The sequence below is a fragment of the Photinus pyralis genome, unplaced genomic scaffold (genome assembly GCF_008802855.1).
Source record: "Photinus pyralis isolate 1611_PpyrPB1 unplaced genomic scaffold, Ppyr1.3 Ppyr1.4_LG8, whole genome shotgun sequence".
Lineage (NCBI taxonomy): Eukaryota > Metazoa > Arthropoda > Insecta > Coleoptera > Lampyridae > Photinus > Photinus pyralis.
In genome coordinates, this window is record NW_022170819.1 from 23,849,896 (window position 1) to 23,874,061 (window position 24,166).

The 24,166-nt window shown below is 41.1% G+C and overlaps 2 protein-coding genes across 7 annotated transcripts; both read left to right on the plus strand.

Annotated features, from left to right (window-relative positions):
• The first annotated feature begins 2,279 nt into the window (after positions 1–2,279).
• Positions 2,280–7,786, plus strand: LOC116177743 (beta-1,4-N-acetylgalactosaminyltransferase bre-4-like). Of its 5 annotated transcripts, none has more exons than XM_031496819.1 (6): positions 2,280–2,675; positions 5,529–5,690; positions 5,736–5,923; positions 5,969–6,392; positions 7,286–7,504; positions 7,551–7,786. In XM_031496819.1, exons 2-6 carry the CDS (start codon positions 5,551–5,553, stop codon positions 7,681–7,683), a joined length of 1,104 nt encoding a protein of 367 aa, XP_031352679.1. In that variant the 5' UTR covers positions 2,280–2,675; positions 5,529–5,550; the 3' UTR covers positions 7,684–7,786. The 5 variants fall into 5 exon arrangements, with proteins under 5 accessions (XP_031352679.1, XP_031352681.1, XP_031352682.1 ...); XM_031496821.1 differs by lacking the exon at positions 2,280–2,675 and adding an exon at positions 2,814–2,959; XM_031496822.1 differs by lacking the exon at positions 2,280–2,675 and adding an exon at positions 4,214–4,366.
• Positions 7,787–9,184: 1,398 nt separating this feature from the next.
• LOC116177738 lies at positions 9,185–21,752 on the plus strand. Of its 2 annotated transcripts, none has more exons than XM_031496805.1 (11): positions 9,185–12,500; positions 12,558–12,798; positions 12,846–12,954; positions 13,008–13,236; positions 13,286–13,598; positions 16,494–17,242; positions 17,300–17,403; positions 17,449–17,668; positions 17,718–17,933; positions 17,978–18,186; positions 18,297–21,752. In XM_031496805.1, exons 2-11 carry the CDS (start codon positions 12,735–12,737, stop codon positions 21,709–21,711), a joined length of 5,628 nt encoding a protein of 1,875 aa, XP_031352665.1. In that variant the 5' UTR covers positions 9,185–12,500; positions 12,558–12,734; the 3' UTR covers positions 21,712–21,752. The 2 variants fall into 2 exon arrangements, with proteins under 2 accessions (XP_031352665.1, XP_031352667.1); XM_031496807.1 differs by having other exon boundaries at positions 12,622–12,798.
• The last annotated feature ends 2,414 nt before the right edge of the window (positions 21,753–24,166 follow it).

Consider the following 24,166-nt stretch of genomic DNA (forward strand, 5'->3'; position numbering starts at 1 on the left):
TAGGCAGTTTTAGGGCTGTAACTTTGGCCCGTTAGTCTACGTAGCTGAAAAACAATAGCGACCTTTCTTATATCCTGAAGAACATGTGTCCATTTTCAAAGCGATCCGACGTTTCTAGTTTCTACACAAGGTTATCGTGCACACAAACAGACAGCAATACAATTACTGGAACAAAAGTGTTCAATAAAAACAAAGTGCAGCGGGTGACACAAAAATGCACCTTACCCAGACTTAACGAAACCCACAAATGTCCTCTTCCGCTCTATAGCTCAGTCCCTGGCCTTCCTATCTCTATATGAAAGCGTATGTGTTCCAAATGTGCAACTATCAAAAATGAACTGTCACCTATTACGTTGTTGCTCAAGATCGGTCAAAATCGTTATTTGCCTATGTATGAATTTGTTTTGGGAAAAAGATCAAACTTGATTGCTCGATATACTCAAGAAGTGTTCTATGTGTATTTTTTGGCGACGAAAACATTTTTACCCAAAACATGTCAAAATAGTTATGCACCAATTTTCTTGGAAAAAAGACCAAACTTGATTGCTCGATACCCAAGAAATAATCCTATATTGTACCCAAAAGATGGGAAAATCGTTTCTTATGTACCTACCAATTTTCTTGGGAAAAAGACCAACCTCGTTTGCTCGATGCCTAAGAAGTGATCCACATGTGTTTTTGGTGACCAACATATTTTGGGCAAAAAAAATGTGAAAATCGTTAATTTATGTGCCGATTTTCTTGAGAAAAAGACCTTGTGTATCGTCCTTGGGTTTTGCTATATGAAAGTTTAAGGTTAAAAGGAATGTGGTGTTTTCAAGAAACTAGAACACGTTTTTTCTTTGGCACCAACCACCTTCGTTTCATTGTGGAAAAGACAGTCTCATTACTGTTGTAAAAGCGCGTCAGTTTGCCTTCCAGATTAAGTTGAGTCGAAAAAGACAAGCACTGTGTAATGATTCAAAGCAGACAAACTCTACCCCCAGAGGCTTCTCAGTCCAAGAATTCACCCCTACACATAACTCGAACTCCATTTTTAGCGCATTTTTGCAAATTTATTTTTAAAAAGGTATCTTTTAATGTCACTTGGGCCGACTGGCTCGCTGGATGGCAGCAAATACGGGCTTGTAGAACCGCGAGGAGTGTACAACATATTCCTATCGGGGCCGTGTAATTAACAACTTTAGGAACGGAACTACATGATGTGGGGTCGGCGACATCTGGGCGTCGTCCCCGAGTGGATTATACTAACCGGGAGATTTTTCAGTTTTTTCTTATCTTCTTCTACAGTTTTGGTCCGATTGTTTTCAAATTGGTGTCGTCGAAAAGATCTTGAAAAAGCGCACAACTCCTGCGTGACGGAATTTTATTTTTTTCCCTAGGGCCTTGCATCTTCGAGGGGTAGTTTTCTATGGGTGTCCAAAAGTTTTTTAGAGCTCTAACCACGGTCTTTTTTTCTCATGTTGCCAAATAGAAGCTCGAGCTATTAGAAGTACCAAAAAATAGCGTACTACTTTGTGGCTGGTTTTTAGCGAAATCTACCAAAATGCGAAATCCGGCTGAACGAGACGTCGGAAACTGGGTACTGACAAAGAGATTGTGGTAGTCTCATTGTCATAAATGATCTAAGAATGTGGTACCCTCCGACAAGATCTTACAGATGGTGGAGTCAAGACTTCAAACGCGAAATAAGGGTGAACGGGACGTCGGAAGTGGGTACACTAAAGGGAATATATGGTTGCTCCCGACAAGATCTTATTGATGGTGGCTAATAGAATACTGATTTGCCACACAAAAATGCCCTATTTGCTAATAAGATATTGTGCATGGGGCTGATTTAGGGTAATCCATCCGGGCAAATTTGACTCTGTTCAAAACTAAAACCTCGAGTACCTATATGAGGGTGGAGAATCGGAATTTTGCATTTACTTCTTTTTCGTGTAGTAAAATATACGTACTAAACAAACGTTTATAAACATTCCACCTTTTCAGACTAAAAATCCCGGCAACCGCGGTAGCAAATACTGCAACCCTTATCACAGAGGGGCATCTTTAAGGCGATGGCAATACAACATTTTCTGACCTGAACGTTCTCTATAAGTATTTAACAAACAAAAGATGAAATCTGATTGCATCGAAGGGTAAGAGAGGACAAAGGAAAATGTTTGTACGGGAAGAGGGTGGGCGAAATCTGTAAAATTCGCAACGCGTATCCGCGCAGTAGCGCTGAAACGGAACTGGTGCGTACTAGAAGAAAGCAAGGCAAGTAAAGAGAAAGTAAATACAGTCGATATTTTGCCAGCAGCTGTTGCAAACCCCAGAAAGAATGAAGCATAGAATATCATTATTAGTAACATTTGAAAGGCGCACGAGTTTTCAAACGAAATGTGCACAGTACGCCCGTGACGCAAATCGATTTGCGTTTAAAAAAAGTTTAATTTCCTTATAAATAAATGCGGCTTATCAGTATCATGATTCCAAGTTGTTAGCGAAAGTATCGCATCTTAAATAGATGCTTGAATTGAAAAGGAGGGGACGTCGAACTGCTGCTATCACTTCATTGTTTTTCTGTGCGGGTTCCGGGCTATTAGCATATTGGTCTCGGTTACAAACTGCACGACGAAGGAAAGTGATCGGAAAGGGGGCCGTATGGAAGATTGCAGTGCATGATCGAGGTAAGGTCCAAAATCAACATTTTACTCTTATTCCCCTAGTCATTTATCGGTATTTACGCCAGCGGACACATTCGTGATAAGGCTGGCGACCTTTAAAATTGTATGTCAATTGATATTATTCACTGAATTGAATCGCATTTTCAATTTCAAATTAGCCAATTAGAATACGAAGTCGCGGGTTTTTAATGTAAATGTGCCACGATTTATGATACTACGTTTACTTTATTTCATTGCCATGTGCTTGGACATTCCACGGTCCAGTCACAGTCTCAGAAATTAGTGGGGTGAGTGTGGGCGTATACTGACCGATTGCTGCAGAATATACGGGGTGTACTACACTATTGCGGGGCAGTTCAAATCTCATTTCGCGCGCTTTGTTTTGTTCCATATTTATTATAGCGTATCAGATATCAGAAAATATCCAAAAATCAATGTCGCTTGGGATTTGAAATCAGACGACTAGCTAAGTTGTGCCAAATAGTTATTGCATAGAAAAAGTGTAAAAAAAAGCATAATATGACAATAATGTAAAATAACTACAATGAACTTGCAAAAAATTATGCTAAACCTAAAAATCGCGTCAACAAAGAAACCATTTTGCGGATCGGACAATAAGGAGACCAATCTACCCTCTAAAGTGGGGGGTAAAACTATAATTTCTACAAGTATTTTTGGAACAGCTATATATTATATTATCAATAGTAACAGCCTGGATAAACTTTTTTTAAAACAAAAAGACGCCTGCAAATATAGATTTTCGCCTGCAAATATAGATTTTGCAGGTTATAGGCTAGCCGTTAGAGGGACGAACCTACGCCCCAAATATAGAGGCAATTACAGGCTAGAAACGGAATTAGTTGTTCCTTTTATCATTTGTAATAATAATTTTTAAACGGACGTGGTCTTGGTTCTTAAATCTTCGGATTCATAACCTCCATTCTTGTGTATTGAGCCTTTAATCTTGGAATATTGGATCTTGAATTTTCAACGTGCTCTAGAATGTTTTCCAACAAATCACGTCATATTTCCTGGAAAAATTGCGTCACATCCGCCTTCGTTCTTTATCGTCTTTTCATGGCGCCTCTTTGTCTATCGGGATTTCTGGAATATTCGCTACAGTGTGGACCCTTTTTTAATTATTAAGTCTTGTATCTTAAATCTACATTGTTGGATACCGATCTCGAATCGCTATTGTAAAGGATCGATACTTTACTTCCCGAACAATCGATTTTGTGATTCTTTTTTAGATCAATCAATTTTTCTTGGGAAAATGCGAAAAGACATAATAAAGTAATATTCAAGCGTCACGAAATTGCCTGTTACGAAAAAAAAACGTCTCCTTATGTTTCTATTTCATTCAATTTCCCTAAATTTTTTCAGTCTCTATATTTCATCCAAAATTTTCTATAATTCATTAAGTATAAATGAGTTGCTATGGTGATACTTAATGCCCTAGACCACTTTATGCCCGCGTATCACAGATATAAATTGTGCTATATATTAGTAAGACATAAAATGACTTATCAGACACTTTAGAACTAGTGAGTAAGTAGGCAATGAGCTTCCATGCACGTATGAATATACATGTCGCTCTACAGAAATTATTAATATCTTTGTGACTTCCTACTGAAGTGATAGTGTTTATCGTTAGTGTCAAAATTTTAAATCTCAACTTAATAATTATTGTAAAGGTAGGTACTTATGTCTAATATTTGTAATATACCTATGCACGTAAAAGGCGACTGATAATTCACCCAACCTTTAGGGAGCTTAGTGAATCAATTGTAAACACTATTATCACGATAAGTGCATTGGTTATAATCAAAGGTGCAACTTAGTTTTTTAACGATTAGTGGATAATGCTGGAATTGTCGCACTACCTATATCAAGTGAACGAGCCTCCGGTTGTCTAATTTCAAGAAATGGTTGTAATTGTAAGTTAGGTACTATAAGTATGTAATATTAATGGGAGACTTAAATATTAATTTTACCTATTCCAACAACAAACGATAGTGCTAAGTACATTGATTGATGAGGAGAGACGGAGCCTGATATATCTACGCTATATGATTCAAGAAGAATCGCGCCCTTAGAGGTACCTACTCTCCGAAATATTGCAGCTTCCTTTGGTAGGTAGGTACCTAGGTACTCCTTCCTTTCACATCCCCAGTAGGTGTATCTCGTCCAGACCTTCCATTGGTTCTTTATGAGTACCCTTTTCCGATACTTCACATACGCGGTAGTGGATACAGTGGGTAAATATTTACTCTGCGTAATAAATGGAATTCGATCGAATATATTTGCGTTTATTCGAAAATGTCCCAGAAAATTGTCGACATAAATACAAAAAGCGCGTCGACAATCAACCTATAAGATTTCGGCGAGGCGCTAGGGTGAAATTTCTCGGCGTAGGGGCCGAACACACCACAAACTTTAACGGCATTTCTGCTCGTCATGGATTTTGTGTTTAAAAAACGAGGTGAAATTGTAATAAATAATGTAATAATCGCAACAAATAGATAGCATTGAAAGTTTTTTTTTTTTTGTTAACGACCGTAAAACTCAGCACGTTTCATAATATAAAATTACGATGTGCGCTTTCCGAATGGTTTATTTCGCAGTTTTCGTTTGCAAACAATTCACGTTTCTAATGTAAGCAAATTAAACTAATAGAACACAAAAAATCTAATCGCTTTAAGTATAGAAATTGCATTTGGTGCTCTACAGGAAATTGATGCGAGATATCGTGAAGCACAGGAAATTTTCATCCGCGCGTAGATTACAGTAAACGTATAATTATCATGTCTTTCAACGTTTCCATTGAGAAAAAGTAACCAATTGAAATGTTTCCAGCTCATGGGGTAACCCGTAGGTAATGCTTTCTAATTGGTGTCAATCGAGCACCCTCTATAAGGGGTTATTTACCCTGGTACTTATTCTGATCGCCTTGGAGTATCTTTTCGGGGGACTAATCGAGCATCAGGCAGAAAACTTAATCGCGATCAACACGACAAGGTACGTCCATCTTAAGTCGGTTTTGTATCAATCGGTTGATTTTAGGCACATGGGCGTCCAAAGGCTCATAGCGCACCAACCCATGGTGAAGGTTGCCAAAATCGAGGTCGGCAATGCGACGATCATTAACGGAACGGAGCTGAGTGTATCAAACGTGACTAGTACGACCGAAGATTCGCCAGGCGTAAGCCCTTCGGGCGTGCAAGTTTGTCCCGAAGTTCCAGCAAATTTAAGTAAGTCAAACTTGCAAAAGACCTTTGCTATAACAGAAGTTGCAGCTGGCAAGCTGAAAATAGTCAAGTCACCCGCACCTACGGTTGTAGACCTAGAAAAACGCTTCGCGTGGCTGAAACCCGGCGGACATTCATATCCAGAAACCTGCCAGGCGCTCCACAAAGTCGCCATTATTATACCGTTTCGTTGTCGCGGCGAGCATCTATTACTGTTCCTGCAGCACATGCATCCGTTGTTACGAAGGCAGCAGATCGACTACACGATTTTCGTGGTCGAACAAGAAGGCGACGGCCCGTTTAATCGGGCGATGCTGATGAATATCGGCTACAAGGAGGCTCTTAATTTTAACAATTTTCACTGTTTTATTTTTCACGACATCGATTTGCTGCCCGAAGACGACAGGAACTTGTATAATTGCCCGGAGCAACCTCGACATATGAGTGTTGCCATAGATATTTTCAAATACAAGTAAGTATCGATCACAAAGTGCGCAATTTCTAGCTACAATAATTTTGGGCTAATTTTATGCTGTTTTCGTACCTTTTGTGCTCTTAGAATAATAGAACGCCTCTCCCCTCCTCTCAAAAAAATTACCACTAGTATGCCCGCAAACCTATCACAGAACATTAAAAGGAAAATGGTCTCTAGAGTATTCTTCTCCCAACACCAAACAAAAGCTTGAATCAATTGTCTTTAACCTTTTTACCGGTAGCCGTGTTATGTTGTATAAACAAATTAGATGCACATTTTAAGTGATAAATTAGTTTTTTACGTAACTTGCCACTACTAATCTAACGCAACGAAATGTTTTGCACCTTGGACCTTGAAAACGTTTTCATAGTAACAATTTATTTATCAAAATATGCACTGAAACGAAAAATGTTTGCTTGCGTATTAATACTGTAACGCGTAGCAATATTCGCGGTCGAATATTAAACCATCCGTCTGATCGCCTCTTTCACGCAATGAAGTTCTCTTTCTGCATAAACCAGCCACATATTATTAATTTATTTCTGATGACTCTTAGTTAATTTAGAGGGCACCCACATTCGTTAAACTCGTCAAAAATTGCGGCACCGTTTTCGTTTGTGAAGACGATTCTCCCACACACTGCGGTTTTACGGTTTTCGGTTCGAACTTTTAATTAATAATGAAGTTTTACGCGATCTCTATGTAAATCAGCACCTAAGGATCGGTGAAAAAATCAATACGCGATACGGCTCCACCGACATAGATTCTCTTTGAAGGTTTTAGTAAGAATCCCGCTCTCCCACCAGATTTCTACTTAAATTAAGCGCAAAATTATTGTATACGCAGTATTAATCCAACTGCAGACGTCAATGCTGTAATGCCACTTTTAGGCTTCCCTACAAGGGTATCTTCGGAGGCGTCTCCGCCATCTCAAAGGAACACTTCGAGCTCCTCAACGGCTTTTCGAATTCGTTTTGGGGCTGGGGCGGCGAAGACGACGACATGTCGAATAGGATTAGGTATCACAAACTGCATATATCGCGATATCCCCTCACCATTGCCAAGTACACGATGCTCACACACAAGAAGGACAGACCGAGTCCGCACAGGTAGGCACGTTGACCATTGTGTTCGTCACTCATCCCCGCGTTTCAGGTACGAAGTTCTTCGCAGTGGCCAAAAGAGATTCACAAAGGACGGTATAAATAGTTTAAAATATACGTTAGTCGACGTCAAACAGAATCTCCTATACACGTGGTTATTAGTGAAGTTAGAGCCGCCCAGCTGATGGAACTGGTTATCCTTATCCTTCTTGTGGAATGGATAAGTGATAATCTGTATAAAGTGTCAAAATAACGATAATTATAGGATAAGTATCACCCTCTCCAAAATTTCCATTTTTTCATTTCTCTCAGGGGTTTAAATTGAGATATCTGACAATATGTAAACCGAATTATTCGAGGAACACACATTCTATTTGGTTTAACTAAAATAATCGATTCTAGTGATTAATCGATTATCAAATGATCGATCTCTGTGACTAATCGATGATCATCGATTTTAATTATACTTTTTACGTCAAAACCCTAACTAAGAAATTTTTGCTAAGCGCTAATTTTGTATCATTCCCAAAAATCGAGTATTAAAAGTAGGATAAAATATTGCTACTCGAATTCATCTACTGTGCTACCAAGCTTAATGAAGTTACCCAATTACATGTTAATGGCGAACGCAAAGGAATTGTGTGACGGTTTTTATATACGTCACTTGTCTTGTTATTCCCTAATGATGGTCGCGCAGAATTCGTAAATGCTTGGGATAATTATACCCACCCAAAAATTGGAATATAATCTTTTGCAGTAGACATTTTCCCAATATTGTAGAAAGTGTGGCTTGTTTGCCGCATGAACATTGAAGATGGTGCCTCCATCTCTGCTACTGATGCTTGGGTCCGTTGTGACCGATTCCTTGTGTGTGTGTGTGTGTTGTGTTTTCCACCAGTGGCGTATTTACGGGGGGGATGAAGGGGATATATCCCCCCCCCCCCAGAAGAATTGAGTTATCTATATATAGAGAGCAATTTTGGTTTTGGTTAATGTCTACACTAAAATCTAAATATTCTGTAGTATTCAGTATTCACTATTCAGTGAGTGATCAGTGTTGGCAGTCAACGATTTGGCTATTCGGCATCGATCGGCAATTCGCTACATTGATGCCGAAAATAACAAATAGGTATCCGGTACTTAGTACTGCTACTGAGGTGAGGTACCTGCGTCCTGCCTTTCACGAAATGACGAAAATAAGAATTTTAAATTTTAAAAACAGTAACTTTTTTTGCCCATAACTTTTGATTGAGACGTCTAATCGAAAAAGTACGAATCGTTTTGGAGTCTACGCACCCAAATTAATAAGAAAAAGTTTTTTCCCGAGAAATTTTGGTGTAGTCGATTTTTCGTAAAAAAGGAAGGTTATAACACTGCCTTTTTTTGCCCAGAAAAAAAATTGTCTCAGATCGACCGGAAAAAAATATTTTCTTATAGAATGTGGCCTGTAGAATCCATAATTTCAAACAGTTCCAAGATCGGACTACTAGATCAAAAGTTACAGCCCTTTGAATTTTTTGTCGAAATTGGTTTTTTGCCCATAAATATACCTATTATTCAAAGTTTTCGTTGACTAATTAAAGCAAAAGCAATAAAGGGGCCTGTCAGCAGTAAGAAATAAAATACCGTTCTAATCTAATCTTTTTCGCCTGTGCAACCCAATTTCTATTTCCCCCCCCCCCCCCCTCCCTCTTCTAGTACGCACTGGGTGACTGTATGTGCCACGAACCCCCCCAGAATAAATTTCTACGTACGCCACTGTTTTCCACGATTTCAAGATTTACTATTTATGGAAGTTTTCTTCTAAACAAATTATGAAAATGAGTTGAGCTCACAAGTGAGGATATCGTCCAGACATTCCAAGGCTCCAAAAACCTGAAGATGCAAAAAAATTGAAATATTCGGAAGTATCAGAAGCACGCTCAAAAACCATGAAGCCTCAGAAGAGTGTGGTAAAATTCTGATACTTTTACTATAAGGACATTGAAGACTTAGGGGCTTGGCGATTAAGAGCCAAAGATTATGGAGGCCATAGGTCCAAGCCACGAAGGTACTTAGAAATTTGAACAGGCAGAAATTGTGTAGGATTTCAAGATTGACCATTGAGGATTCTAAAGACGAAGCGTTGGGTGTGATCTGACAACTAAGAACTTAATGGTTCCGAAGACTGAAGAACACGAAATCTTTGAAGAACGCCAAATACGATGAAGACTCAGAAGAGTTTGGCTATTCTGAGGCATCTGGCACGGATTGTACGCTTTATATCCCAAAGACTCCAGATGGGTTCAAAGACTACCGACTGAACTGGACCTCGAGACCTGGAGATTTTGTGAATTTTTAAAATCCGTAAGACCTTGGCAGTAGTATGGCATGAACAGGTAAAAGTCAATGCATGTTACGAACACTCTAGAGACGCTTAAGGGTTCGAAGACAGATTAATATGGAGACTCATGAAAGAGCAGGTATGCGCTTATGATCTGAAACCTGAACATTTAGGAGATTCTGAAGGTGCTGAAAACCCAGTGACACAGAATTACCTGAAAACTGTAGAAGGTCGAATTATCGTAGTCTCAGAAGGCCATGAGGCTTTTTCTTAAGAGCACGAACGTGCAGAAGATTACTCTCAGTTTTTGAACACTATAGGTAATCACCATGAATGAGTTTAACTTCTGAAATTATATTGAAAACTGTCATACTCCCAACACTCGTGAGTTACAGATGAAGACTTTAAAGAGTCTGAACATTGACGATTGAGAATCGCCATGGAAGCGCATGAGCACTCTGAACATCTGGAGACCCTGATATACATCTCGAAAATCATTAAGAACCTTGCAAGAAACTGAAGACTCTGAAGATGTAGAGGTTACGGGCGGTTCGAGTACTTTAGAGAGATGTGGAATTCTAAAAGACTGATGCAGGCTGTAAGTTCTCATAAGATTGACTCTTGAGGAAACCATGGAAGTGCTTGGGTGCTCTGACCACGTAAGGTCCTTGGGGATTTTAAGAACCTGGAGAAACTTAAGGCCCCCTTCGAACACTAAACAGTCTGAAGTTTCGAAAGGCTTCAATGATTGAATTACAAAACTATTTCTAAAAGAAAAGACCATGGAAGCGTTTGTAAGCCCTGGGGACCCTGGAGATCTTGAGAATCCTTAAGAACTTGGAGACCTTCAAGACGCAGAACATGAAGCAGATTATGGGATCCAAGGCTCAGGATACTGAAATAGTTCTGAAGGCCCTTCAGGTTGAAGACTTTTAGGGTTCTAGATTTAGGATTTAAGTGTCAAGATTCTGGTTCAGAGTTTAGACCTCGTCCAGAAGGATCATCGCGGATCATTTCGCGCGAATTAATATGCGTGTTGTCGAGATATAAGGCGCCAATACATCGCGTCCACAAGCATCGCGCGAGTTGAAAATACGCGCTTAACTCGCATGCACCTCGCCCCAGACTCTCACTAGGGGAGAGGCACCCAGTATACGCGCGAAATGCAGAGCGAGTGCTTTTCATTCAACTCCATATTTTCTGACAGTTTATTCACATTCCCAAATGTTCGCGCGTTTTGCGCTCCTTCTGGAGGCAACGTGTGCTTGTAGAGAATCGCGGCAAATTCGCTACTTCTGGACAAGATCTGAGGATGTAGGGTTCATTTAGGGTTTTCATGCGCCAGATCACGATTCATATTTCAAGTTTTAGAGGTTTCACACTTTAATTTCAGGAACTAGATTTCGTAGCTCTGACTCCAAAGGAATCAAAAACTGGATACACGGGGAGGGGGGGGGGTCTTTATGGAATATTAAAATGTGTGGGGGTCTTCTAACCTTAAGCACACCGAAGATGTTGCAGACTGTAAACGGTCTGGAGGTCCTAACAAATTTTGAAGACTGAAAATCCAAGTAACATTCCTGATGAAGACTGAAGAATAATCCAAATATAGAGGGAGCTGTGGCAGAACATTAAGTGACTTAGCACCAGATTGGACCCTTATTTACATTTGCCTCAAAATTGTTGATATAAAGTTCCAAAAAAGTCTATGCCCTTGGAGAAATGTTTTCACTTCTCATTGATATATTGGTAGGAAATGTGTCAGCACTTACTGTCTGTCTTTCGCCATAATTGAACTCCATGTAAATTACCAAACGTTAAGCTTGGTCGCATTGTGATAACCGTAGATTTGCCAAATCTTTTTTACATTTATACCTAGTACTCTTAACGGACGAATAAATTATACTTGTTGCCAAAAGTGTATATCTATAACGAAAGTGAATAGAAAGGGACATATCTAGTCTAACAAAATATAGTGAGATGACATATATACATACTGTACATATTTGTTTAAAGAGCGAATTTATTTTCTTATTTTGTTAGAGGTAGACATTGTAATGTTAAAACTTTTAGATGTTAAACTACAGGCATTTTTGTTTCAGTGCAATTCCGTGGCAGGCTGTATCGCTTTGTTTAAAATTAACTAATCGAAATGAATCCATGCACAAATGAGTTACCAGTGTTCCTATATAGATTAGTATTTTTTAAAGCGTTATACAAGTACCTACTGTAGAAATGGATATGATATTTGAATTGTGATAATGATAAATAACTCCCTAATTGGTAAATGTAGCTTTAGTGTAGTGTTATCATTGATTATACAGATATCGATGGGTGTAATCAATAGATATGTGGAATATACAGTCGAGTTTTGATTGATTTTTCAGCGCCACTATAATGATATGCCAACAGCACTTGCAAGTTTTATTTTCTATAATCATCACTAGTAACAATGCATAGGAATCCTGGAGTGTCTTACAAGCTGAAAACGCCAGCGATTATTACTCAAATACTATCAGTAGTGAGCAGATACTAGTCCGAGTTCAGGTTGAGTGAAGAATGAAAGAAAGTCAAGGAAACGAAAGAATCTAAGAATAATTTTGCATGTAAATCGATGCATTGCGAAAATATGATTAAGGCACAGATATGCGTACTTGTTTGTGTATGTCTGTGATTAAGGTAATTGATTGATTCAGTAATTACACAACGCAATTATTGTAATTGATTAAATGATAGGCAACCACCATCACTCGAAAGTGTATATAGCGGAGAGCCGGTACTATAACCACCGTTTTTCCAGAATAACCGCATAGAGGTCGCTGTAGTCGATATTCAAAAATTGAAATAATTCGAAAGTTTAATGTAAAATTTTAAGAAAGTGACCAAACCTGGTACTTGTAGAAGTAATGCGAGATGAATCTGAACGAGAACTTGCCGGCACGTGGAAGAAACAATGGACGAGGACGTTCGATTAAAGGTATTGGTGGAATAGCAATAGAATAATCTTACTCCTCTGAACTTAAGTTGTAGCCGTACAGGCGCCGCTCGGGCCTCCTCTAAAACCGGCCCCTAGAAGAAAATCAACTCCCTGTCGTTCGGATAGTTCTAGAATAAAATGGAGGAATACGACGAGGTAAGTGCAGTAAGGCGTATAGGTGCAACTAGCATCAGTAACGGTTTGGTTAGCTCAGCTGGAAATTCCGCACTCCATACCGGCGGTTCGACCTCTACGCGAGTCAGCAGTAACGAATCGAGAATCATAATGGCCCTTTCGGAAGGTCGAGGGGATGCAATGTGCGAAGTCGGTATCGCCGCCATAAATGTCGACTGCCCATCTTTAGTTCTTTGCCAAATATCTGATTCACAGAGCTACGTTAACACATTGACCAAGATTAACGTGCTGAATCCCACCGAGGTAACATACTTCTTTGTATTCGTACTTAATTTACTGTGCCAAGTTTTAGATCTTGATCCCGTCGACTTTCGTCGAGTCTTTTACGACGAATCGCCTTTTGCAGAAGGTGAAGGAGCACTTTACTCACATAAAAATTACCGGGGTACATCGCAAAAGTTTTAACAAAAACACAGGTCTGCAGTACATTCGTCAGTTATGCATTCCGAATATGAATTCGGTTCTGCTCGTCGTGCAGCATAGGTATTACGCCCTAGCAGCAGCCGGAGGTCTTTTGACCTATGCTGAGGTCACTTTGTATGTCATGTACGCCAAGGAGTCTGTTAAGATCGAGTACCAAGAGTCGGAAGGCTGTGCTATTATCGGTAAGAACGATTGTGGGTCACGAGTCAACACATACCTATTTATGAGACAACAGAATTGCCACTATTTTTCTAATCAATTCTTTCCTCTTATTCCTTCAGAATTGTATCTTATTTCTTTAAAGTATCGAAAGGTAAGTCATTCCCGATAAAAATTTGTACCTACCTTAACTACACATACCTATTGGTAAAATGAGGAGTTTAGGTACTGCCACCGGATAATGTTTTTGTACTAATGACTACAATAAGTACAATGCTAGGTATAAGTACTATAAGTACACCAGTGGCAGTGAAACATTAATTTATTATGTGCAACTTATCAAATTGTGTATGTGAACATATGAAAAGTATTGCGTCCATAATATTGTTTTCATAGGTGCCTAATCTATTACTTTACATTATTAATAATTAAGGTGGTCTACTTACCCTCTCCTTCAAAGTTCACCCTGTACTGGGCGTTGCTTTCACCCTGAGGCCGGATTGATAATCTCTTGATGGGAAGGGTTGCAAACGGCGAATTAATTACAGCTTTTGTTTACGGTAACGGCGGCTGAAATACATAACTCCAGAAATGAAATCAATTACCAATTACTTTTACCCTTAGATTATACATATGATCTATTAACCCTCTATCTTCAACTCCTAAAATCTAAGAAAGCCTAAAACCCACACAAATCTTTCAACATGACACTTTTCGTAACGAAGCGCCTCCAGATACCGGGTGTTCACGTACTGGGTGGTCATGAAAGTATAAACTTCAAGGCAGAAAATATGTGCTTCGTTACAGTTCGGCGTGTAAGGTATAAATCGGGATGTGACGTCACTTATTTTATACCTACTGTATATTCCACCCTTTGTTGGACGTCAGATATTGTGTCACAATATTTATGATCAAATCATGAATAAACAAAACACAAATTAAATCCCTTTAATGATTGGCGAAATGCTTCTTCATAAGTACGAAACAAAATTAGTAGCAGTAGGTAATAATGTACTTATGTACAAATAAAATTATTATAAAATCAAAGCAATAAATGAATGCTTTTGGAAGCATTTGAGGTACCATACACAACAGGTATTTAAGTTTTATTTAAATATGAAAAATAGCCAGACACAGCTTTGAAGGTAAGTAAGTACCGCCAAATGGGGTTCCTCGGGCCAATTTTGAAACAATTTTATTACTCACAGCCAAATGAAACGTGATTTTTTTAAACCAATGTTGCCTATTGATAGACAGAATATGCAGCTACGACATTTGAAGAAGCTTGGTACCAAAAATTATTCCCGCCCATTTTTTAGCACATTTTCCAACTCATTTTCAAGAAATTTAGTTCGTTATTTTCGCATTCGGAAGCTTATAACTCGGGCACCTCAACCAAGAAAAATCTTGGCGATTAACCTGCGCAGAGTTCTTATTTAGAGAGATACTTTTTTGAAATTTTAACCACAGGTGCTTTTAGTAAAGACAAGCAGATCGCATATTGTAAACATTAGATGGGCGCAATGTGAACTTTCTTATTTTAAACATCAGGTGTGCGTATGTAGAGACTGTGTAATGGTTTTTTATTTGCACTTGCCTAACGGCAGTGGCGTGTACGTGGGGGTTTACGAAATAACCACCGAATTGGTTTATTTAATTCCACTCTGTATTTCTGTAGTGTTGTTTTACCCGCGTGGGGACGCGTTCCTTCGTAGCCGGCGTTATCTAATATAGTTGTAATTGGCGCATTATTTGTAAATACCGGAAGAAGGAGATGTTATATGATGGAAGTGGTGGTTTCTTTAAACACTTTGAATTACCGAAAAACGGAGGCTGCTGCTAGCTTATTGGCGACGGTTGGAAAGCGTGTACGTTATTTATTTTATTCGGGCTGTGCGCTCGATTTGATTAGTTGAAGACGTTGCTCTCTTATTATCAAAAGTTTGTACCGTTTGAATAGCCACCGGCAATTTGTAATTTACATCGACATTAAAATTTGAAGTTCAGAAGCTGTCAGAATTTGTGTGTGGAATTAATTGTGCCTCGGTCTATTAGGATTATTAAAAGAAAAAAAAACTAAGTCATTTTAAGATCTCCTTATTTCATTTGTTGAACGAATGCGTGCGGAGTAATTTGTCCAAACAAGCTTTGCAAGCTACTCTTTCCTCCCGAATAAATTTTTGTCATTGTCAATCAATTAGTTGTGTGTTTATTCCAACCCATTGTACGACCCGGATAGTGTTTACGTCAGATTTGCCTTTTTGTGTGCAAGATTTATTTCGGACGTTGATCAAAATTTTTGTTATACATTCTTCGGAAGTTAATCGAGGCCTCTGAGTCTTTCAAATCATTTATTTAAGTCAATATTGGAATTTTTTGTAGTAGATGCCGGAAGTGTACGTGAACAAATTATAAAAATTCTACTGTTAAAAGGTGATTAAAGACTCTTGAAGAGCAATAAAACCTCTTAAAGTTTGTGATAGACTTTATTTTATTAATGATGAATAAAAGGCTAAAAACTATAGTCCAAGAGTGCTGACTATTGTCTGTTGAAAGGCCTTGAGTTCTAGCAGGCTTTTGTACACACTTGGGGGTTCCTGAGTTTTCGATGACACCTTAATAACATTAAACGATTAGCCCAAAACTGTAACGAATGTTTCGATAAATGCCTACAAGGAAAAATGCTTAAAATAGAGGAGTGTGGGTTAGCTAAGTTGCCCCTCTCCCCCCTCCATATACCTGCAATTGCAGTGACGTAAATAATTAAATTAGCGAATATTTAGATACTAAGCCTTATGTGCACTTCAGTAGAGGGGGAGGCGTAATTTAGCTGACCAGCCCGACTCCTCTGGATTCTACACTCGACCTCCCGTATTCCACTCTTGATGGACATTTTATAAAGGAGAACAATGTTGTAGATGTGGTCACCGCAGATAAGCTCGAGTTGGTAGCTAGTACCCGACCGTCAGTGTCGAAGAAGTACTCGTGCTTACTGGATATCTTGAACTATACTCAGACGAAAGTAGGCGCCCTAGCGCTGCGTGCCTCGATCCTGCAGCCGCCGTGTAAGGTGATCGACATTGAGGCTCGCCTCAATTGCGTAACCGAGCTGATCGGGCACGGAGAAATGCTTACAGCTCTACAAGTCTCGCTGCAGAAGGTTAAATGTGTCGATCAGTTACTATCCCTTGCTAACGTATTACCGGACCAATCCAACAATTACTCCGAGCGCCAATTAAATTATCTTCTCTTACTGAATTCGATCTTGGAGGAAATACCTCGCCTAAAAGAGATCTTCGTAAACACCAAGCAGCCATTTTTCGTCGACCTCTGCAACCTGCTAAAGGATCCGACTTTTGCGCAAATCAAGCAGTTGATACGCACGGTCATCAACACGGACGCGCACCCGGCAAAAGGAAAGTACGGGATCATGCAACGATGCTTCGCTATCAAGTCGGGCCTAAACAATTTGCTCGACCTAATTCGAACGTCTTACTCTGAGAGACTCGACGAGCTGAGAGATTATGTCACCGGCTTGAAGGAGAAGTACGGTTTATCCCTATCACTGAATAATAATACGAAGAAGGGTTACCATATTATATTGCAGTTGAATGCGCATCAACAAAAAAGCTTGCACAAGTCGGATCTCCCTGGTGAGTTCATTCAGGTAGGTCCATTTTTTCATTTTTGAATTGGAACTAAAGCGCTCTTCAACTACCTACAGGTGGAGCGTCAGGCGCGTAGTTACACATTAAAAACCGACCGCTTAATCAGTTTATCTAACCGAATCGAAGACATTAATTTGGAAATTTTGAAAATGAGCAACATGTAGGTCCGTTCGCTTTGTACGTTCATTACGAAACTTTGTTGCAGGATGATTGGTAAACTTTTGATTTCGGTGCGTAAGCACGTCGGATTATTTTACACCCTTTGCGAGAATCTAGCAAAAGTGGATATGCTGCAATCGCTCGCGCAAGCCAGTACTGCCATGCAGTACGTAAGGCCGAATTTCGACGACTACCTCGAGATATTATATGGACAGCATCCATTGCTGAATTTTTTACTTCCCATTGAGCCTGTTGCCAATTCCATAGTATGGTTATTGAAAAGCGTGCCAAATAACTTACTGTTTTGTTTACTAGACGGCTTCGAACGATTATAATATGCACATAATAACCGGACCGAATGGCTCGGGCAAAAGCATATTGATCCGTCAGATTGTCTTACTGCAGATTATGGCACAGGTCGGCTGTTACGTGCCTGCGAAATCGGCTACATTTCGAGCTGCCGATCGAATTTTGGCACGAATTTACTTTGACGACAATATGGCGTGCGGTGCTTCGACATTTGTTCTCGAGGTAATATTGTCCTTAGCGTCGCGCGTGCTTACTTTTCCTTGCAGATGAAAGAAATTCAATACTTTCTCACTGTGATGACCAAAAATTCGTTGGTGATAGCGGACGAACTTTGCCGTTCCACCGCTTTAGGGGAGGGCACCGCGCTTGCAATGGCCATATGCGAGCAGCTATCGAAGACTCCCGCATTTGTGTTCTTTACCACCCACTTTAAGTTGCTTGCGAAGCTGCGCGATTTATATATGAATGTGAAAGTGTAAGTTTGTGATTTATACGAAAGGTCCTGATCACTATCACTTAATTGGTTCATACTGTGGTTCGGCGCACTTAGACTGTAATTTTTTAGCAAGTACACTTAACTTACAGGTGGCAATTGGAAACTCTGACTGAAATGGTCAATGGCCAGATGAGTCTGATTTTTACATACAATCTAATCCAAAACCCAACGTCGCTTGAGAATTACGGTATGTTTCTTGCAAAGGCCGCTTGGCCTGAGAACGCAATCAAGTACGCCGAAGAAATATTAAAACGCTTGTCGCAGCAGGCCCCTCAATCTCCAAGGGTTTCTTCTTCAATACAGGCCGTGCATCCCGCCAGACGTCTCAAATACGACTTGGAAGCGAATTTAAAGTTGTTGCAGAAGAAAGGAGAGTTAAAGGAACAAATCGACGGGCGCCTCTCGGCCTTTGGTGATGATCTGGAGAAAATAAACTGCCGCTTGGATTTTGTAGAGCCAGAACAGCCGGTGTTAGAAGACGTCGATGGTATCGAGCCGGATTTGTCGCGAGATATAAGTTTAATGATTCAAATGGAAACGTGCAATCAGTCTCCGGGTCCGTTTCCGAGCTTATTTGGCGCAAATAAAAATTTGTCATTTACTGAGATGCTTGTGCCGGATGTTGTGTTGGAATGTGCAGATGACGAAGTGGTAAATTTTGGTGATGATAATTTAATGCGGCGTTCGTTGAGTTTTGCGAATGACAGTTGCAGATCAATCAACGAGTTGAATTTTACCTTGAATCTACAGCAAAATACGGGGAGGACATCGACACCTTTGTTTTCAAATCAAATCGTTGAACCGATGGCCCACGAGGCAAGTTATCATTCGGTTTTGTCTGCCGAGGACTACCGACAGGAGCGCGATCTAGTTAAAGGGACTACACCTCAACCGGCCAGTAGCGATAGCCTGCTGTGGAAAGTGAGCAGGAAACCAAATACAAGTTTTCGTTCGCATTGCACCCAGGATCTCACTAACGAATCGGAGAGTGAAGGTGAGGATGTATTGATGATTTTGCCTGAAAGCCAAATGAGCGAACTGATAGTTGATCGGAATAAGTCGCAGATGGAGAATAGTCTCATTCCACACATAGAAACCACTAGTGTTGAGCCAAGTAAGAGAAGTAGCAACACCATAATGTGGCAAATAAGCGCAAAAAATGCCGTGGTCCCCCCATCTCAAAGTATTGATGAGGAAATGGAGGAAATTACCAAGGAGTTAGAAAGGTGTCGAGATGCTTTTCTAAATGCAACTCCCATATCGCAAAGTGTTAAACCAAGTCCGCCTAGTAAGACGTCAAACAGTTTTGAGCGGATCGAATCAGGTTCCAAAAATGGGAGTAGTAGCAGTGTCATGTGGCAAATAGGTGCAAAAAATGCCGTTAGTTTACAATCTCAAAACAAAGATATGGACTTGGTCTTCTTAAATGCAAGTCCGTCTTCTAAAACGGCCAAAGGAAACGCACCAAAGAGTGCTGAACGAGCTCCCTCGGTACCAAGTAAAGAGAGTAGCGATACGATTATGTGGACGATGAACAGAAAAGATACTGTAAGTTTGACATCGCAAAGTTCCGATAAAGTAGTAGAAGAAATTTCTTCGCCACAAAGTCCAAAAAATGATCCCATTGATGATAAACCTAAGTCGGGTGTTGCAGATGGCCTTACTTTCAAGACCCCCACCAGGAGTGGCATAGAAATACTTGCAATTAATTCTGAACAGATGCAGTCGCCGGAAGTGAACGAAATTACCAAGGAGTTGGAAAGTTGCAGCCAAGCCTTTTTTGAGGCGGATGAGTGGGCGAAGGAAAAGATTTCACAATCGCAGGCCAGTTCGATGAACCACTCTCACATCGGTTGCGGAGGATTTCAAATCACAGTTGCAGCAGACGTGCACGGCGCCCCAAATTTTCCATCACTTAGTGCCAAACCGGTGGAGGCGGACATACAACAGTCGTCAGCGCAAAACGACAGTTCTAGGGACCACTCACACGTCGGTTGCGGAGGATTTCAAATTAGAGTTGCAGCAGACGTCCACGCCGCCCAAAATTTTACATCACTTAGTGCCAAACCGATGGAGGACATGCAACAGTCCTCAACAGTCGCGTGGGAATTGGACCAAGCTCAGAACGACAATTCTAGGGACCATTCGCATATCAGCGGTGGGGGATTTCAAATTTCCGTAACCGCTGATGTCCACCCTGCGTCACAACCACAATCGCCTAATGCCAAACCGATGGAGGCGGATGTACAGTCATCAGTGAAAGAATTAACCCAATCTCACTCGAAAAATGACCGCTCGCCCATTGCCTGTGGAGGATTACAAATCGCCGCCGCCCCAAGTTTGAAAGTAGTGGACAATCAACAGGCTGACGAAATCGCGAGGAAATTGGATCAATCACAAGTACCAGATTCGGAAAATGTGAATAAAGGTAGCTCGATCTTTCTTCAAGAAACGCAACCAATAAACGCCATCCTTGAAACGAATGACGCCCCCAAGCTAAATACTTCATTGGAACCTTTGGGCGACATTCACCTCGAGTTATTTAGTGACGTGTCTCAAGAAGCAAACGAGACCATTTACAAGTCGTTCCGGGCCAGCCCCGATTTGTTTTCCACGCCACAACCATCGCCCAAGAAGATTTGCATCTTAGCGCCCAAGGAAACGCCACAGCTTAACCAAGCTTCCAGTCTCCCTACTATCGCCCCCAAAAAGAAAAAATGGAACCCCCCTTATAAAACCCAATCGGCCGTTTCGCCGCTTAATAAACGCAAACCGGGAAACTTCGCGCTAGTTCAACCGAAGAAACTGACGAAGAAGGAAATTGTGCAAAGCTTCTACGAGCAAGATAAAGAGTTACTGGCGCGAAACGACGCGAGCTTTGCCGAGTACATCCTGAACCGCCCGAATGTTAAGCAGATTCAAGAAATGGAGTACATCGCGAGCTTCAGACGGACCGACGAGGGCGTCTTGGTAATGCCGTTCGCCTCGCGCGAGACAAAAAGGCGCACCAAACGGAAGTTCGTGACGCCCTTACTCCGACAGCCCTCCGCCGACTTTGACTGGCAAATGTTCAGCGATAAAAACGCGGGAAAGTTCGAGGAATATATGAATTTCAAGAAACCGTCGCCGTTCTTGCGAGGGGAGCAGACTCCCTTCCAACTGTGCGCCGGCGAAACCGTGCGGAGAGACGACAGCCAATCTTCTAAGACGGGCGACGATCTCATGTGCAACTTTGGCCGAAACATGCAACGTTTCAAGAGCGATTTTTTGAAGAAGCTACAGGAGAGCGTGGCCAACAACTCCCAACCGCCGTCTCAGTTGGAGAATTCTGCTCCTGGGTTCTATACCCAAAACAAGGAGCGTCTCGATAGTATTACGAATAAATATTTAAATAGTTGCACCGGAGGTGGACTTGGAGACGTGCCGTCGCTGCCGTCCGATATTGCAATGGAGAGTTTCGATTCTTGTTTCGTTTTCAGCCAATTCAGTTCCAAGTTGGATTAGTAGACTTTGTGTGTTTTTGTAATAAAAGTTTATTTCCAGTTTTTTGGGGTTTTATTTTTAAGTGGGCGGGGTCACATCCGAATCCGGTGTACCATGCTCGACCTGGATTGGTCCAGGGATCTTAATAATAATAAAAATATGTCTAAAATTCCTACTAGTCAACGGCGGCACGGCGTGACAAAATTTGGTAACTTGGATTTCTTTCTACGCGACGTGGAATCCAAAATTAGTGTGTCAAAATTAAAAAAAAAATCAAACGCAATTCGTGGGCGGACCACAAAAATGGTCAGAATTGCTTTTGCTGATTTTGCAAAAATATTTTCAAAATTCCTACCCGGAGGTACTGTCTATTCCCTCCAAAAAATTAACTGGGTCCCGCTTAAATTTTAAATAAGTAGCACATGATAAAACATTTGAGGCAGGACCCCCTTATGTTAGGTAAATAACGCCCCCCCGGAGACGAGTAACTTAGACCCTCGTGTGAGAATTCCAGTCTTACCTAGTGTGGTTACAATATTCCCATCTTTGTGACTGTCTCTTCAGAGAGAAAAGTATTTTTGTCTCCACCCCCCACAAGAGATACTTTGTCCCCACCCCCCACCAAATGTTTTCGATAGGTTATGGTGGATGGTTTATGGTCCGGGTATATCGTGGTTATATCGGAGCGCACTTCCCCCATCTTACTCAGCCTGCTCTCCATGAGGAGGAGTCACATGACGCCGACGGGACCGAGACCTGACTCCTGAGGAGAACCTCTGTTCACCGTTGTCGAGGTGTGGTTGACTGTCCTTTAAAAACCTGGACACTGGGCAGCGCCTTATAGATATTCCGAGGACGCGCGAATTTAGGTAGGCCTTTTCGTATAGTCTGGTTCCAGGTTGCATTAAAAGCATGCTTTAAATCGAGTGTGATCACGGAACTATGAAGCCCGCGAATTTTATTGCCCTCTGATCAATGGTAATGAGTTTTATGGTCTGGACAGTCGACCTGCCTTCCCTGAACCCATATTCGTTGGGCGACAAATGCCCCCACTAGATAGTGCTGTATTCTCCTAGGAAGCAACTTCTCCAGGATTTTGCCCATGCTAGGGCGCACGCCTTTATTACCTGGTTTAGGGAGCCAAACTATTTTAGCAATTTTTCAGATTTTCGGGAAGTACCTAGGTGTCCTGGGTGCGTGCGATTTCGCTTCCCTGACTATTTGCAGGATCTCCTGCAGGGTAAAGTAATCGTCTGGCTTTACGAGCTTGCTGGAGGGTGTCATTTCTTCCAATTCTGGGCCTGGGTCATTAGGAAAGTAGGTGTTTACGTCGAGGAGGGGGAGACCTTGAGTGACCACCGGTCGGCGAGGGGATGGAATCCCAATATGCTTAACGCGGAGTTACTAGAAGAGAGGTTGGGTGAATCGCTATTGCAACGAGATTGGGACGAGGGCGGTGTCATCGTACGAAAGCGGATTCCGGAGAGGAAACTCCATCGAGGACGCGTTGTTCCAAATCGTAAGAAAAGTGAGAATTTGCCAGGATATGTTTTTCTGCACACCATGGATATGTGTCCTCTTTTATTGGGGCAACTGGCTGTTAAGTGCCCGAAATTATTACATCTGAAACATGGATGTATTTCTTGACTTTTATTCTTGCGAGGTTAAGATGAACATCCTCCATTTTTTGTATATTTTGAAAGTCCCGTCACCTCTATAACCCACTTTTCGCGCTCGGGATTGCGACACACTTTCGGCGTAGGTTCAGGCGTTTTTGGAGCGGTTCCCTTACAAGCGTTGCTTGGGGGCTTGTTTATAATTCGTTGGATGCACCTCGTACACCACTGTGGTGAGAGCTATCATGACCTTGTTCATGTTATCAACTTGCTCCCTGATTGTAGCTTGATCTTGTCTAGTAAAGCTCAAGAATTGAGCTCTTTAGAAATAGCTCATGGTCGCCATTCTCCCGTTCATTCCTCGGTCTCTTTTGGGTTTGCTGTTCTTTTGTAAAGGCACCCTTTTCAATCGAGGTGGTCGAGGGGCATCGCCTCAGTGCCGACTGAGCGCTCGAGAAGGCTAGGGTGTTTCCGTTCCTTAGTTAGCACTAGCGTGGTATCTTACAGGGGTTGGAACCCATATGAAATATAGGTTCTGGTTCCGAACTATTTAGGTACAATTATTTTTTAAAGGTTCCGGTACCGGTTCCGGTTCTGTGGTTTCAGTAATTTTTGGTTCTGGTTTTGAGTCCAGTTTTTTCGGTTTTTGAGGGTTCCAATAAAAATAAATTCTTCAACTCCCTTTCTTGCAAGTTGGCAATTCTACAACTTAAAATGTCAATCAGAAGGAAACGTTTTGTTCTTGGTCATCAAGTCGATAAATAATCAGTCACCGCCTCAACGACGATAAGGAATGAAAGCGGATATCACGTGTACATTTCAGGAAGTATGATATGCAGACTGATCCTGGAATTCTCTAT

Excerpts from the sequence above, each read along its gene's own strand:
- LOC116177738 (XM_031496805.1), top strand. The coding sequence starts at position 12,735 with ATGAATCTGAACGAGAACTTGCCGGCACGTGGAAGAAACAATGGACGA. Across the intron at positions 17,243-17,299 it reads TCCCTGGTGAGTTCATTCAG|GTGGAGCGTCAGGCGCGTAG; the intron begins GTAGGTCCATTT and ends AACTACCTACAG. Across the intron at positions 17,669-17,717 it reads AGCCTGTTGCCAATTCCATA|ACGGCTTCGAACGATTATAA; the intron begins GTATGGTTATTG and ends TTTGTTTACTAG.
- LOC116177743 (XM_031496819.1), top strand. The coding sequence starts at position 5,551 with ATGCTTTCTAATTGGTGTCAATCGAGCACCCTCTATAAGGGGTTATTT. Across the intron at positions 5,924-5,968 it reads CGAAGTTCCAGCAAATTTAA|CTGGCAAGCTGAAAATAGTC; the intron begins GTAAGTCAAACT and ends CAGAAGTTGCAG. Across the intron at positions 6,393-7,285 it reads ATAGATATTTTCAAATACAA|GCTTCCCTACAAGGGTATCT; the intron begins GTAAGTATCGAT and ends TGCCACTTTTAG.